General features: G+C 34.7%; 1 protein-coding gene across 1 annotated transcript in view; it reads left to right on the top strand.

Annotated features, from left to right (window-relative positions):
• The window catches only part of Malrd1 (MAM and LDL receptor class A domain containing 1), a 638,235-nt gene that overhangs the window by 280,174 nt on the left and 342,866 nt on the right, over positions 1 to 15,195 (top strand). The window contains exon 23 of the mRNA XM_019205159.2: positions 285 to 498. Within this exon, the coding sequence (XP_019060704.1) occupies positions 285 to 498 (214 nt within the window). The remainder of the gene's footprint in view (positions 1 to 284; positions 499 to 15,195) is intronic.

Here is a 15,195-nt window from a genome sequence, read left to right as displayed (position 1 = left end):
GAGCTGCTGGTTCCTACCCCTTTGCAGGGTTACCTGTCCTCCCCATGTAGATCCGAGGCGGTAGCGTTGCTGCTCTGACATAACTTAAGAGCTGAAGAAGGTCCAGATCTTGGATAAACCTCAGGTTTAATGGGTCACTTTTATCGTGGAGGCTTTTTTGTTTTTTAATCAATGAAACTTGTGTTTGATATGTTGTGTTTGGTCTTTGTTCCTTATAGAACTTTTTAAGTGACATCTTCAACTCTAACTGGATTTTCCTGTGTTGTTTTGTACATTTATTTTAGATTGGCTTCAGGGCAAAACGTGGTGTCAGTTACATAGGAGATGTAGCAGTGGACGATGTCTCCTTTCAAGACTGTTCTCCCTTGCCCAGCCCTGACAGAAAGTGCACTGCCCAGGAATTCTCCTGTGCTAACAAGCAGTGCATTCCAGAGCACAAGCTGTGTGATTTTGTGAACGACTGTGCTGATAACTCTGATGAGTCTGCTTTCCTTTGCAGTAAGTGAAAGTGTTCCGTGTTCTTACTTAGGCCTTAATCACCCATGACACACACACTGTGATGTGTTCAGTGTTGGCAAACTGAATATTGATGTTTGGCAGTAGCAGAGTCAGGTAAGGTGATGTAACTATTTAAATGCATGATTTTTCTCCTTTTCAGTACTTCATTGAGTACCACCATTGATTTAAAACCAGACTGAGTTGAATATAAACTGTTAGAAAGAAAGTAGACAAGTTATCCTACTGTTACAGTGATTTCTGAGCAGGATGATTACATCTCTGTGTTATTTGCTGTCAGAAACCCAATCTGGACTATCAAGGATAACTTCAGCATAATAAGATCTCATATTTTAACAGGACGTAAAACTTTTAAAGTCCCTTTATGGACTAATTTCCTGATCTTCACAAAGCCCTGACAGAGAAGCAGGAAAGATACTGTTAGTGTTTTAGTGGAGAAAGCCACTAACACGAATGACTCAGATTTGGGGAATATTCATCCAATTGTGTACTAACACGCTTGACCCTGGCACCCAGTTAATTTGCTTTATGATCCATTGCTCTGCACAAGCTACCACACCACTTATGTGTAAAACAGTGTTGCAAAAAAGTAATAAATATACAAATTACCCAGATAGCACACAGAGATTTGTTCCTTCAGTACTGGGTACGATTTCTTATAAAATCCACTTTTATCATGTACATGTCAACGAAAAACCTGGCTAATGTTGAATTTCATATTTATCAATAATTCATCTTTCCCTGTGAATATTTTCTGCTAAATTCTGGTTAACTTTTGCATGGAATGTCTGTATGGTTTCTTCATTGCCATTTCTAATATCACACAACTCCAGGTAATCTGTTAAATAGAGCAGATAGGTTGTGATGTTGCCAGTTTATCTATTTCTTAGATATGTAATTTAATGTTTTGGTACCTAAAATATCCATTTATTTATGGCTGATTTTTTTTAGTTTCTTTAATTCGGACACTAAAATACTAAATGTTTTAAGGAATTTCTGTATTTGGGAAGTATTTTGATGTTCCACGATGTCAAAAATGTTTTGAAGACTTCCTATTGTAATTTTTTATGGGAACTAAGAAGACAAAATTAATCATAAGCTTTTTGAGGGTAACTTTTACCAGAAAGTGTTATTTTTTTTCAGCTTTAATTGAGTTTATTGGTACATTTTAGGGATCCAGTACAGTTACATTCATTGTTGGGATCTTGTACCTCTACATGACAAGTCTTGATTCTCATTTTTTCCCCTTACCCCTGCCCTCCCTTCATCCCCTCCTCCCCTCCCCATCTACAAACACTTTATTTCCTAGAAAGTGTTTTTTGATTAACTGCTGTTTACCCAATAACTTTTAAGTTCTTAGTGGGCCTATTTATCTCAGCAGCATTGGAGCAAGAAAATTGAATTATTTCCTGGTAACAGATAGGAAAAGGAAAACTTCTTCAACTCTTTAGAATAAATAAAAATATTAGAAAAATACTAAAAGTAATCTTCAGTTTTACATTGGATCTCATTATGTAAGAATGATTTTTTACATATCATTGCTTATTTTTTGTTATGCATTAAAAATTTAACTGTATTCCCAGCTTACTAGTCTTAAATGTTATGTTTTAATTATAGAAGGGTAGAATCTGCTATAGGAATTATGAGTGGTGTTATTACCCTGTATATGCTATAAACTTTGATGTTCTAATTACACCCAGAAGAATAGTAAGAAAAAAAATAAAAGAATCACCATAGCAACAGATTTAAGAAGTTTGGCTGGCAACTAACCAAGTATTTGGGTTTTAAGCCTACTTTAAAAAAAAATTCTAAGTAGAGGTTAAACATCTATATAGAGGAAACTTCTGAAATAAGCTGAGGTAAAAATGCATTAGAAGTAACAGAGAGAACGGGGAAAAAAACAACTCTTTTTTTAAAGGCATAAACCACATCTTCTGGAAAAGTAAATAGTCAATTATAATATGAAAGTATATGTTTTTATCTTCTGGAGACTGAAATCAAATCCATCAGAAAAAAAATGAAAGTTTTGTTTCTCACTTTGTAATTTAAATAATATTTCTAAAACATGAGACACAGCGAAGGTGATTTGTATTTTTAAGAGCTGTAAAATGTTATTTGATTGTAACTGCCATTGGCTCCTTTGGAATACAATCGTATTTTCTTGTTCCCTTATACATTTTTAGGAGCAAATTAATTTGTATGCGCAACTTGGGGTACCTAGAACATTGTCAAAATAATTTAGTCCTGCACCATGATTAATAAGGATGCAGTATATTTGATTAGCATATGGGAATATGTAATACTATTCACCAAATAGAGATTTATATTGTTTTTAAAGATGCACAGACATTTAAGAAGATAGGAAAAGGTTATTTCTTAAAAAATGAAGCAGTCTTTAAAATTCATGGTAGATTAAAGTCACATAAAGTATTTTTTCCCACATTGTAGGTTGTCTCTTAGTTCTTTTGATGGTTTCTTTTGCAGTGCAGAAGCTTTTTAGTAAGATGAGATCCCAGTTGTTGATTCTTTCTGCCAGTTCCCGTGCTACTGAGGATTTGTTCATAAAGTCTTTTCCTATGCCAATGTCTTCAAGAGTTCTGCCTAACTTACCTTCCAGCAAGTTTAGTGTTTCTACTTTAATATTTAGATCTTTAATCCACTTGTATTTTAGTTTAGTGCATGGTGAAAGATAAGGGTTTAGTTTTAATCTCTGGCAGGTTGAAATCCAGTTTTTCCATCACCATTTATTAAAGAGACTACCTTGCCTCCAGTGAGGATGGTCAGCTCCTTTGTCAAAGATGAGGTAGCTGAGTATATCTGGAGTTGTGTTTATAACTTCCAGTCTGTTCCACTGATCCTGAGATCTGTTTCTAGGCCAGTAGCATGCTGTTTTTATCACAGTGGCTTTGTAGTATAGTTTCAAATTGGGAATTGTTATACCCGCTGCCATGTCTCTGTTGCCTAGGATGGCTTTTGCTGTTCTGGGTCTCTTCTGGTTCCAAATGAATTTTTGGATTCTTTTTTCTAGTTCTGTGAAATATAGTGTTGAAATTTCAATTGGCATTGCATTGAATCTGTATAGCAGTTTTGGTAGTACAGCCATTTTCACTATGTTGATTCTTCCTACCCAGGAGCAAGGGATATCTTTCCATTTTCTTATATCCTCTTCGATCTCTTTTATCCAAGTGCTGTAGTTTTCAGTGTAGAGGTCTTTTGCTTCTTTCATTAGATTGATTCCTAGATACTTCATTTTTTTGGATGCTATTGTGAAAGGAATTGTTTCCTTAATTTCTCTCTCAGTAAGTCTGTTATTTGTGTACAAGAAGGCTATTGATTTTTGAGTGTTGACCTCATATCCAGCTATTCTGCTAAAAGTGTCAAAAATTTTTACCAGCTGCTCCTCAAAGTGCTCTTATCTAGAATATATAAAGAACTCAAAAGAATCAGCCCCCCAAATATAAAGACCCGATTCAAAAACGAGCATCTGAAATAAACAGACATTTTTCAGACAAAGAAGTAAAAGCAACAAATAAATATATGAAAAAATATTTCATATCACTGGTCATTTGAGAGATGCAGATGAAAACAACACTGAGATTCTACCTCACCTGAGAAAGAATGGCTGCTATCAAGAAATCAACCAACAACAAATGCTTGAGGGCTTGTGGGGAGAAAGGAACCCTTCTCCATTGTTGGTGGGAGTGCAGACTGGTGCAACCACTGTGGAAATCAATATGGAGATACCTCAAAGAGCTGGGACTAGAGCTCTACGTTTATAGTGGCACAGTTTGTAATAGCTAAAACTTGGAAACAGCCGATTTACCTATCAGTTGGAAACTGGATAAAGATGTGCTTTTTCTATAAGATGGAATACTACTCAGCCATCAAGAATGAGAAATTAGAGTCATTCATAGGAAAATAGATACATTTTAAGGATATACTCCTAAGTGAAATAAATAAGTCATACATGTGTAAATACCGAATAGTTCCTCTGGTGTGAAAAACTATAATAGTATACAAGATCCTAATGGAATAGTTAACAGTGTGAAATAGGAAGAAAAGGGTTAAAGGGGTAGCAAAAGTGGGAAGGGTAGGGGAATGGGAATAAGGGAAAAGAAAAAAGTATGAGAAAATGAAAAAATAGAAATAAAGTGTTTGTAAATGGGGAGGGGAAGAGGGGGTGAAGAGAGGGCAGGGACAAGGGGAAAAAATGCGAACCAAGACCTGTCATGTAAAGGTACAAGATCCCAGTAATTAATGCAACTCTACTGTGTACCTAGAATGTACCAATAAACTCAGTGAGAAAAAGAAATAAAGTCACAAAGTATATCTTTTCAGTTAGGCTGAAAATTAATTGTAAGAGAAAATCTCTATTGGTAGGATTTGAAAAGCACTTTTAATAACTTGTAATCTCCTCCCCAAATCACAATAAAATTAGAAAATGTTGTAAATCAAAGAGTAATAAAACAATTTATAATCTAAGTTATGGAATCTTGTGAAAGCATATTTGGAGAAAAATTTACAGCCTTGTTTATTAAGAGTTAATTTTCAAATTAATGAAAAGGAACCCAAACCTAAGACAGAGAGGATTTGGAAAGACCGATAAAAAATGTATCTGTTGAGAATCAAAAGACAGAGATGATAGAGATATAAAATCATTTATTGTTTATTTATTGAGCAGTTATTATATGCCAGGAAATGTTGGAAACACCTAGTATATATCAACAGATAAAGTATTTTTCTCATGAGTATGCACAATATACTTGAGATAATCCAAAATTATACTTTCTCCAGATAGATACATACACAATCACACAGAAATACACATGTGTATGTTTGTTGTTTGTGTATATGTGTGTGTATCATGGCAAGTATGTTTTGCATGCGAAGAAATTCTTGGAGGTCATCCCCCTGTAACTTTCCTTTTAGGTTGTTTTTATTATAGCCTTTTTAGTGAGTATAAGTAGAATTTCAGTCTGGTTGTAAATTGCATTTCCCTAGTGGCTAATGATGTTGAATATTTTTTCTTGAGCTTTTTAGTAGTTTTGTGTCTTCATTGGGAATTATCTACTAGAATCTTGTGTTCTTTTTTATTGAGTTTATTGGTACATTTTAGATATACAGTACAGTTACATTTGTCATTGGGATCTTGTACCTTTACATGACAGGTCTTGGTTCTCATTTTTTTTCCCGTACCCCTGCCCTCCTTCACCCTTCCCATTTACGAAGACTTCACTTCAATTTTCCCCTTTTCTCATATTTTTTCTTTTCCCTTATTTCTTTTCCCCTATGTTTCCCACTTCCTCTACACATTTAAATTTTCTATTCTTATTCCCCATTATCAGTTATACAATTTGGATCTTATTTACACTTTTAGTTTTTCACTACACAGAAACTATTTGGTATTTACACATGTGTTTCCCATTTATTTCAATAATAGTTTGGCTTCAATATGCATCCATTTTTCTGAAAATGACTACAGTTTCTCATTCTTTATAGTTGACTAGTACTCCATTTTATAGAAAACTGTATATTCTTTTTCCATTCTCCAATTGATGGGCAATTGGGCTGTTTCCAAGTTTTATTTATTACAAACTGTGTCGCTATAAACACGGATACACATATATCTCTGTGGTATGATTTTTATTCTTTTGGAAAGATACCCAGCAGAGGGATAACTGGATCAAATTGAACCTCTAGTCCCAGATCTTTGAGGTATCTCCACACTGATTTCCACAGTGGTTGCACCAGTCTGCACTCCCACCAACAATGGAGAAGGGTTCATTTCTCCCCACAACCCCACTAGCATTTGTTATTGATTGATTTCTTGATAGCAGCCATTCTTTGTAGGGGGAGGTGGAATCTCAGTGTTGTTTTCATCTGCATCTCTCAAATGACCAGTGATGATGAACATTTTTTCATATATTTATTTGCTGCTTTTACTTCTCTGTCTGAGAAATGTCTGTCCATTTCAAGTGCCCATTTTTTAATTGGTTCTTTATATTTTCTAGATAATAGTCCTTTGTCTGCGGAGCAGCTGGTAAAATTTATTCCCCACATTGTAGGTTGTCTCTTAGCTCATTTAGTGGTTCCTCTTTCAGTGCAGAAGCTTTTTAATAAGTGAGGTTCCAGTTGTTTATTCTTTGTGCTAGTTCCCGTGCTGAAGGTTTGCTCATAAAGTCTTCCTATGCCAGTGTTTTCGAGAGTTCTACTTAATTTATCTTCCAGCAAAGTTAGTGTTCCTGTTTTAATATTTAGATCTTTAATCCAATTGGATTTTAGTTTAGTGTGTGGCGAAAAATAAGGGTCTAGTTTTAATCTTTGGCAGGTTGAAATCCAGTTTTTCCAACACAGTTTATTAGAGAGGCTATCTTTCTTCAACTAATGATGGTTGGCTCCTCTCTCAAAGATGAGGTAGCTGAGTATGTCTGGAGTTATTTTTGTATCTTCCAATCTATTCCACTGAACCTCAGGTTCTTTTCTTTGCCAGTACCATGTTTTAAACACAGTGGCTTTGTAGTATAGTCTCAAGTTGAGGATTATGATACCCTTTGCCATTTCTCTGTTGCCTAGAAATGCTTTTGCTATTCTAGGTCTCTTCTTTTTCCACATGAATGTTTCGATTGTTTTCTATAGTTCTGTGAAATACACTGTTTTGATTTCAATTGGATTGCATTGAATCTATATAGCAGTTTTTGTAGTATGGCCATTTTCACTATGTTGCTTTTTCCTGCCTGGAAGCAAGGGATATCTTTCCATTTCCTTATATTCTTTTCAGTCTCTTTTTTTCAGAGTGCTGCAATTTTCAATGTAGAGGCCTTCTGCTTACTTCATTAGACTGATTCCCAGATACTTCATTTTCTAAGTTGCTGTTGTGAACAGAATTGTTTCTCTAATTTCTCTCACAGTGAGTCTGTTATTTGTGTACAAGAAGGCTATTGATTTTTGAGTGTTGACTTTGTATCCAGCTACTCTGCTGAAAGTGTTGATTAAGTCTAGAAGCCTTTAGCAGAGCTTTTTTGTCTTCTATATAGAGTGTCATATCATCAGCAAATAATGACAGTTCAATTTCTTCCTTTCCTATCTTTATTGCTTTAAATTCTTTCTCGTATCTAATTGCTGTGGCTAATGTTTCAAAAACTATATTGAACAGGAGTTCTGACAGTGGACATCCTTGTCTTGTTCCTGATTTCAACGTGAACATTCTCAGTTTTTGGCCATTTAATATGCTGTTGACTGTTGGCTTTTCATAGATAGCCTTTATCAAGTTGACGTATAGACCATCTATTCTAATTTCCTACAAGGTTTGTATTATGAATTGGTGTTGAATTATGTCAGATGCTTTTTCTGCATCTGTTGAGATGATCATATGGTTGTTGTCCTTGACTATGTTAATCTAGTGTATTACATTTATTGGTTTAAGTATGTTGAACCATCTTGCATCCCTGAGATAAATCTGACTTGGTCAGGTTGTACGATCTTCTTGGTGACCCTCTATATTCTGTTTGCCAATATCTTATTGAGGATTTTTCATCTATGTTCATTAGGGAGATTGGCCTATAGTTCTCTTTTTTGGTTTGGTCTTTCCCTGGTTTTGGAATAAAAGTAACACTTGCTTCCAGGAATGAATTTGGAAATATTGCTTCCCTTTCAATTTCATTGAAAAGTTTAAACAGTAGTAGCAGTAGTTCTTTTCTAAATGTCTTATAAAATTCAGCAGTGAGGCCATCAGGACATGGGCTTTTCTTTGTTGGTAAAATTTTAATTATGTTTTCAATTTTACTGATTGTAATTAAGGTGTTCAGAATTTTTGATCTTTTTCATTCAAATTTGGTAATTCATAAGAATCTAGAAATCTATCCATTTCTTCTGTGTTTACCATTTTATTAGAATACAGGTTCTCAAAATAGTTATTGATGATCCTCTTGATTTGTGCTGGATCTGTTGTGACTTCACCTTTTTCATTCCTAATTGCATGGATCTGAGCCTTTTGTTTCCTTTTTTTGACCAGGTTGGATAGGGATTTATCAATTTTATTTATTCTTTCAAAAAACCAGTTCTTCAATACATTGGGTTTTTGTATCATTCTATTAGTCTCCATTGCATTGATATCTGCTCTTATCTCCATAGTTTTCTCCCTTGTATAAGCTTTGGGTTTTTCTTGCTCTTCTTTTTCTAAGAACTTAAGATTCATCATTAGGTTGTGCGTTTGAGCTTGCTCTGTTTTCCTAGTGTGGGCATTCACTACTGTGAATTTTCCACATAGAAGTGCTTTCATAGTTTCCCATAAATTCCTGTATGTTGTATTTGTATTATCATTTATTTGTAAAAACTGACTACTTTCTTCTTTAATTTTCTGTGTGACCCATTGATTGTTCAGTGAGTGTTGTTGAATTTCCTTGTTTGTGTGAAGTTCTTGAAGTTTCTTATGCTATTGATCTCCACCTTAATTGCCCTATGGTTTGATTATATACATGAGATAAATTTAATTCTTTTCCATTTATTTAAACATGTTCTATGAGCTAGTATGTGCTTTATTTTGGAGAATGAACTATGTGCAGCAGAAATGAATGTATATTCTGATTTTGTGGGTGGGACATCCTGTAGACATTTATTAATTCCATATGTTCAGCGCTTTGTACAATTCTAATATTTCATTCTTGATTTTCTTTGTCTAGATGATGTATTTGTGACAGTGGGGTATTTAAGTTCCCCACTACAATTGTACTAGTGCTTACTTGGCTTTTCATGTACCTTAATATTTTTTTCTGTAGTTGGGAACATTAATATTTTGTGCATATATATTTATTATTATCATCTCCTCCTCTTGTATTGGTCCCTTTACAAGTATGTAGTGTTTTTCTTTGTCTCTCTTAATTTGTTTTGGGTTGAAATTTACTTTGTCTGCAAATAAGATAGCTACCCATGCTTTTTTCTGGGCTCCTTTTGCATGGAGAACTGTTTTCCATCCTTTCACTTTCAGTCTACAAGTTTCTTTTTGAACTAGATGTGTTTCTTGTATACAGCATATTGTTGGATTTTGCTTCTTAATGCATTCTGCAAGTCTATTTCTTTTGAATAAATTGGAAGCCATTAACATTGATGTTTATAAGTGATATGTATTGACTTATCATCATGTTATTGTCCTGTTGTTGGCTCTTTTTAATTTTGCCCCCCTCTCCCTTTAGTTTCTTGCCATACCTAATGGATTTGTTCTGTTGGGCCTCATGGTGTTGTGACCTCATTTTCTTTTTCTCAGATATTGTTTAGAATTGTTTGTAGTGCTGGTGTTGTATTCATGAAGTTTCTCAGGTGTTCCTTGTCATGGAAGTATCTTATTTCCCCATCCATTTTAAAAGAGAGTTTTGCAAGATACATTAGTCTAGGTTGGAGGTTGTTTTCTTTTAGGTTTTGAAATACCTTCCTCCAGGCTCTCCTTGACCTGAAGGTTTGTGTTGAAAAGTCTGGTGTGAGTCTGATGGGCTTCTGCTTTCCTTTGCATGTGATTTGTTTCTTTTCTCTAACTGCTTGCAGTATTTTGTTCTCCTGTTGGATTTCTGAGATCTTGACTATTATATGTCTTTGTGTTGATTTTTTATTGTTGTTGTTGTTGTTCCTGGCTAGTTGCAGTCCTATATGCCTCATTCATCTGTATGTCAAATTCTTTTGTAATTTTTTTGTCATTCTGTGAACTTTTTTTTTCTTATGTCATCTGTACTTTTTCCTGCTACTTCATGGAATCCTATCAGTCTTATACTATTCTTCTTTCCATCATCTTGGAATTATTGGATCAATTTCTCATGATCCCATACTGTTTTTAAGAGATCTGTCTTTTCTGGTCACTGGCTGCAATCCTATCTTGTATATCTGAAATTTTATCTTCACATTTGTTCTTTCTGCTTCAAATGCTTTCAGTAGAGTTTTTAATCTCCTGGATATCTATTTGAATCTGTTTCATGGATTCCATTTCTTTCCTATGTTGGGCATTCATGGTTTCCATTTCTTTCCTATGCTAGGCATTCATGATTTCTATCATGGACCTGAACTCATCTATATTTTCTGTTTCTGTTCTAGAGTCTCTAATCATATCTTTAATTGTGCTAACCATCTCTGGAGTTATCTGGAAATGTATTTCCCTTTTTAATTTTTCTAGAGTCTGATTGATCTCTTTTGTTACTCCCTGTACTATAAATTCAGTATGCCCTGGAGGTTGATTGTCAGATTTTTCCACCTTGTTTCCCCTAGAATTTGCCATTGGTGAGCTCAAAGGTCTGTATTTGTGCCTTGCTTAAGTGTTTTCTAATTTTTAATTTTGTTGTTGGTACTGTCCTTGATTTAATTCCTGGGTTAATACTTCCATCTTCCTGATATATCTGCTCTGTAGGTTTTGAGTCTATAATGACTCAGAGAAACTCTCATTTTCATAATATCAGTAAGGACAACTGATTAAATCAATCACTACCCTTTAGCCCAATTGGTACAATTAGCAACAGAATAGCATCCACAGTTTAGAAATTGACCATTTGTGGTAGTTATTAATGTATCATCTTTAACCATGTGAATTAAATCAGAACCAAGGACCAACCCAAAGTATGTTTATAGTGAATAAACTCTTCAATACAGCAACTTTACCATTCAGGATGGGGGCATAGAAGGAGGAGTTAGGAGGAGAGGAGTAGATAGGTACAAGAATTGGAGAAGGTTTCAAGTGAAGCCAGAGGACACAGGATGACCACACAAACTTTAGGAAACCATTGAAGATAAGAGGGAAAGACAGAGTGCAAGAACAAAAACAAGAATAGAACAGCTTAATAATAGTAGGGAAGCTATGAATTGTACTCACTTTCCTTTGAAAGTAATGACAGTCGAGGAAAGGAAAAAGAGTGAAGAAAAGAAAAAAAAGAAATCCGAATTAGGGCAAGAACAGGAACAAAAAGAGAGATGAAGAACAATGAGAGGTAGCAAGACAGTGAGTGGGGAAAAGAAGAAATAAAAAAGGAATAGTTTGAAGAGTGGGGAAAAATAAAATTTTAAAAATAAAAATAAAAATAAGAGGAAAAGAAAGAAAAAAAATTGAAGGGCCTCCTTAATCATGCATATCTGCTGTCACAGTAGACAGTGTGGGTAGATCTAAGTCAGTTAGTCTCAGCAAGCCAAGAGCAGACCCCTGAGATTCAGGCTGAATTCTGGCTGCAAGGCCCAAGTTGAGTTCCCTGACCTCTTGCAGGGTTGAACTCCGCAAGGTTCTACTGCAGGTTCCAGCTGTCCTTCCCCTGAAGATAGTCCAGGTTGTGATGGAACTTACCAACTACGGAGGTCTGCTGTGCCTTTATTGCAGTTGTTTACTTCAGTTCTTTCTTCTGGAGCTCAGAACAATGGCCTTTAAGACCTTTATGACCATCTGTGCCTCTGCAGTTTGGATCCAGGTACTGGCAAAACCAGGAAGCCAGAGCATGGGTGGTGGGGTATTGTAGGGGTGCATGCATGGCTGGGCAGTCCTCACCGATCTGCTCCAGTAAAGGCCCAGGGCCTTGGGGGGTTGGGTAGCAGACTAGCTCCCTGTGTTCACTGGTGATGAAGGCCTGGGGCCTCTTTTATTCATGTTTACAGGGTTATTTAACTTTTGTGGTTGAGTTTTAGGATTTATTATTCTGAGTATTTGACTTTTGTCAGATCCATAGTTTTTATAAATATTTACTCTTACTCGGTTAAATGTGTCTTTAATTTTTATTTTTAATATATTTTATCGCTTACAGCAAAATTAAATGAAAACTGCAAAAAATTGGCATGTGCCTGTGTCCCATATACATATAGTCTCCCCAACTAACAACCAGAGTGTTAAAATTGTTATAATAAAACTATGTCATTATTACCAAAAATCCATAGTTTACATGTGGTTTTACTCTTGATTATGAACACCCTGTGGTTTTTTACTAATGTGCAGTAACATGCATGCACTGTCATAATTACACAGCACAGTCATGTTGTCCTGAAAATTGTTTTTTGTTCTCTGTATACATTATTCTATCTCACTAGCAGCTACTGAATCTTATTTATTGTCTCAGTAGTTTTACCTTTTGTGAACTATCAGGTAGTTGACATCATACAGAAGTTAGCCTTTTCAGATTCTCCTTTTTCATGTGGTAGTATGCGATTGAAGTTATTCTGTTTCTTTTTAGGTATGTCAAAACTCACTTATTTTTAGAGCTAATATTCTATTGTCTGGATATACCACATTTTATTTAGCCATTCACCTATTGAATGGCATCATGTTCACTTCTAATTTTAGTAACTCTGAATAAAGCTTCTGTAAACATACACTGTAGAGTTTTTGTGGATATAAGTTTTCAACTCATTTGGAACAATATCAGGGAACACCATTACTGAGTCATATGGTAGATTATATAAGATGTGTTTTCTACAAATATTTTATTCTGGTCTGTGATTTATCTTCTAATTTCTTTTACTATGTCTTTCATTAGTTTTAATTTTAATGAAGTCCATGTTATCAATTATTTTTTGATGAATTATTCCTTTGATACTGTATTTGCAAAGGTATTGTGACAAAGGATTATCCATATTTTTCTCATATGTCATTTTGTAGAATTTTTATAATTTAGTATTTTACATTGAGGTGTACTACCTACTGTTAGTATTATAAAGGATACAGAGTTTGTGTCTAAATTAATTGTTTCAGATGCAGTCCCCATTTTTTCCAGCACCATTTATTAAAAAGACTATCCTTTCTCTGCTGATTTACCTCTTTTTTTTGTAAATATAAGTTGAACATATTCCTGTGCATCTGTTTGGTCTCTGTCATCTGTCTAGTTATCTTTGCTTTGGCAGTAGCACACTGTCTTGAGTACTGAACCTTTTTCATAAGGCTTACAGTCAGTACTACCAGTTTTGTGACTTATTCTTGATGATTTTATTGCCTGTTCTTGATTGTTTATCTCTGCATATAATCTTTATGGTCAGTTGGTAAGTATCCACAATGTATTTTATGAGGATTTTTATGGTGATTTCACTGAATCCAAAAATCAAATTGGTTAAGAATTTATTTTATTTTATTTTATTTTTGGTCCTGGGGATCTTGCAAGGCAGGCACAGTACCACTGAGCTAAATCCCCAGCCCAAGAATTTAATATCTCTTTTTTTTTTTTTTTTTTTTTTGGTACCGAGGATTGAACTTGGGTCCTTGCACTTGCAAGGCAGGCCACCAAACTGCTGAGCTAGATCCCCGGCCCTAAGAATTTAATATCTTGATAAAATTAAATCTTCTTGTCTAGGAACATGGAAAATATTTCCATATATTTTGTTATTCTTTGATTTCTTTTTTCATCATTTTTGTTATTTTCCTCCTAAAAATCTCATATTTTACCAGATACATAATTACTTGTTTTTAGAGATACTCATAAATGGCATTGTTTTCAATTTAAAATGCCACCTGTTCACTGATGATATAGGTAAGCAATTGACGTCTGTATATTAATTATTATCCTACAACTATGAAAACCAGATTTTGTTGTTACTGACTTTTTAAGATTTTGTACATACTGAAATATGCTATGTTTCAACAGACAAATTTGTTTATTCTTTTTATTTCCTGTTTTATTGCACTAGGCACAATATTGAATGTGACATTGAAAAGCACTTCTGAGAGAGAACATCCTTATTTGCTTCTGATCTTAGGAAAGCACTTAGTTTTTAAACTATAAATATACTTTTATCTGTTGGATATTTTTTTGGTAGTTCGTCATAAAATAGAGGAATTTTTCCTCTTTCTAGTTTGCTGAGAGATTTTTTTCATGGATAGGTGTTGGATTTGTCAACTTCTTTTACTCTGCCTGATGCTGTAATTTTGTGATTTTTCTTTCTGTGCTTCTTGAAGTGATGGACTACATTATTTGGTTTTTAAGTATTGAACCAGCAAATTTTGGATTTCATCTTATATAGTCATGATATAACATTGTTGGGATTTGATATAGTGGTATTTTGTTGAAGATTTTTCCACTATAATCTGGAAGAGGTTACAAAGAATAATCCTATCATTTTTAGGTTGCAGTTTTTTTATTAGCATTTGTTTACTTTGCAGACTTTTGACTGCTTGTCAGAGTTTTGACAAAATTGTACCTGACATTTTCAGCTTTTAGCCTAATGTATGGGTAGAGACCAGGACTGCTTCGTTTGCTTCTGATATTTTTTTGGGGGGGGACTGTCAAGTCCTCAAGTCATATGCTTCTTAGGGGGGAAATAAAACAATTAGAAGGGCTCAAACCCACACATACATGTATTTGTCTAGTCCCTGCTTGTGTCATGCTGCTAAGTAACTCATTGGCCACAGCAAGTCGCATGTCCAGCCCCCAAATCAGTGGGACTGGGACAAATATTCTTTTTCCTCAACTGAGAAAAGAGGAGAAAGAATACTGGATAAGCTATAAATCAAAGCCTTACATTGAATTCCTTAAAGTAAATCTTACTAAAGTTGTGTCAAGTGTGTGTGTGTGTGTGTGTGTGTGCATGCGTGTATTTGTGTTGAGCTTGGCTTTCCCTGTTTCGCAGGCTGCCTTGAGTACCAGGGCTCAAGTGGTCATTTTGCCTCAACCTTTTGAGTAGCCAGGACTACAAGTGTTTGCCACTGTGATCAGGTACAATTTTTTTTTTTTTTTTTTTTTGTCT

This window comes from Fukomys damarensis, unplaced genomic scaffold, assembly GCF_012274545.1.
Source record: "Fukomys damarensis isolate Sample0158 unplaced genomic scaffold, DMR_v1.0_HiC HiC_scaffold_37, whole genome shotgun sequence".
Classification (NCBI taxonomy): Eukaryota; Metazoa; Chordata; class Mammalia; order Rodentia; family Bathyergidae; genus Fukomys; species Fukomys damarensis.
The sequence above is the reverse complement of the archived record's forward strand: the minus strand, read 5'-3'. Positions and strand labels throughout refer to the sequence as shown.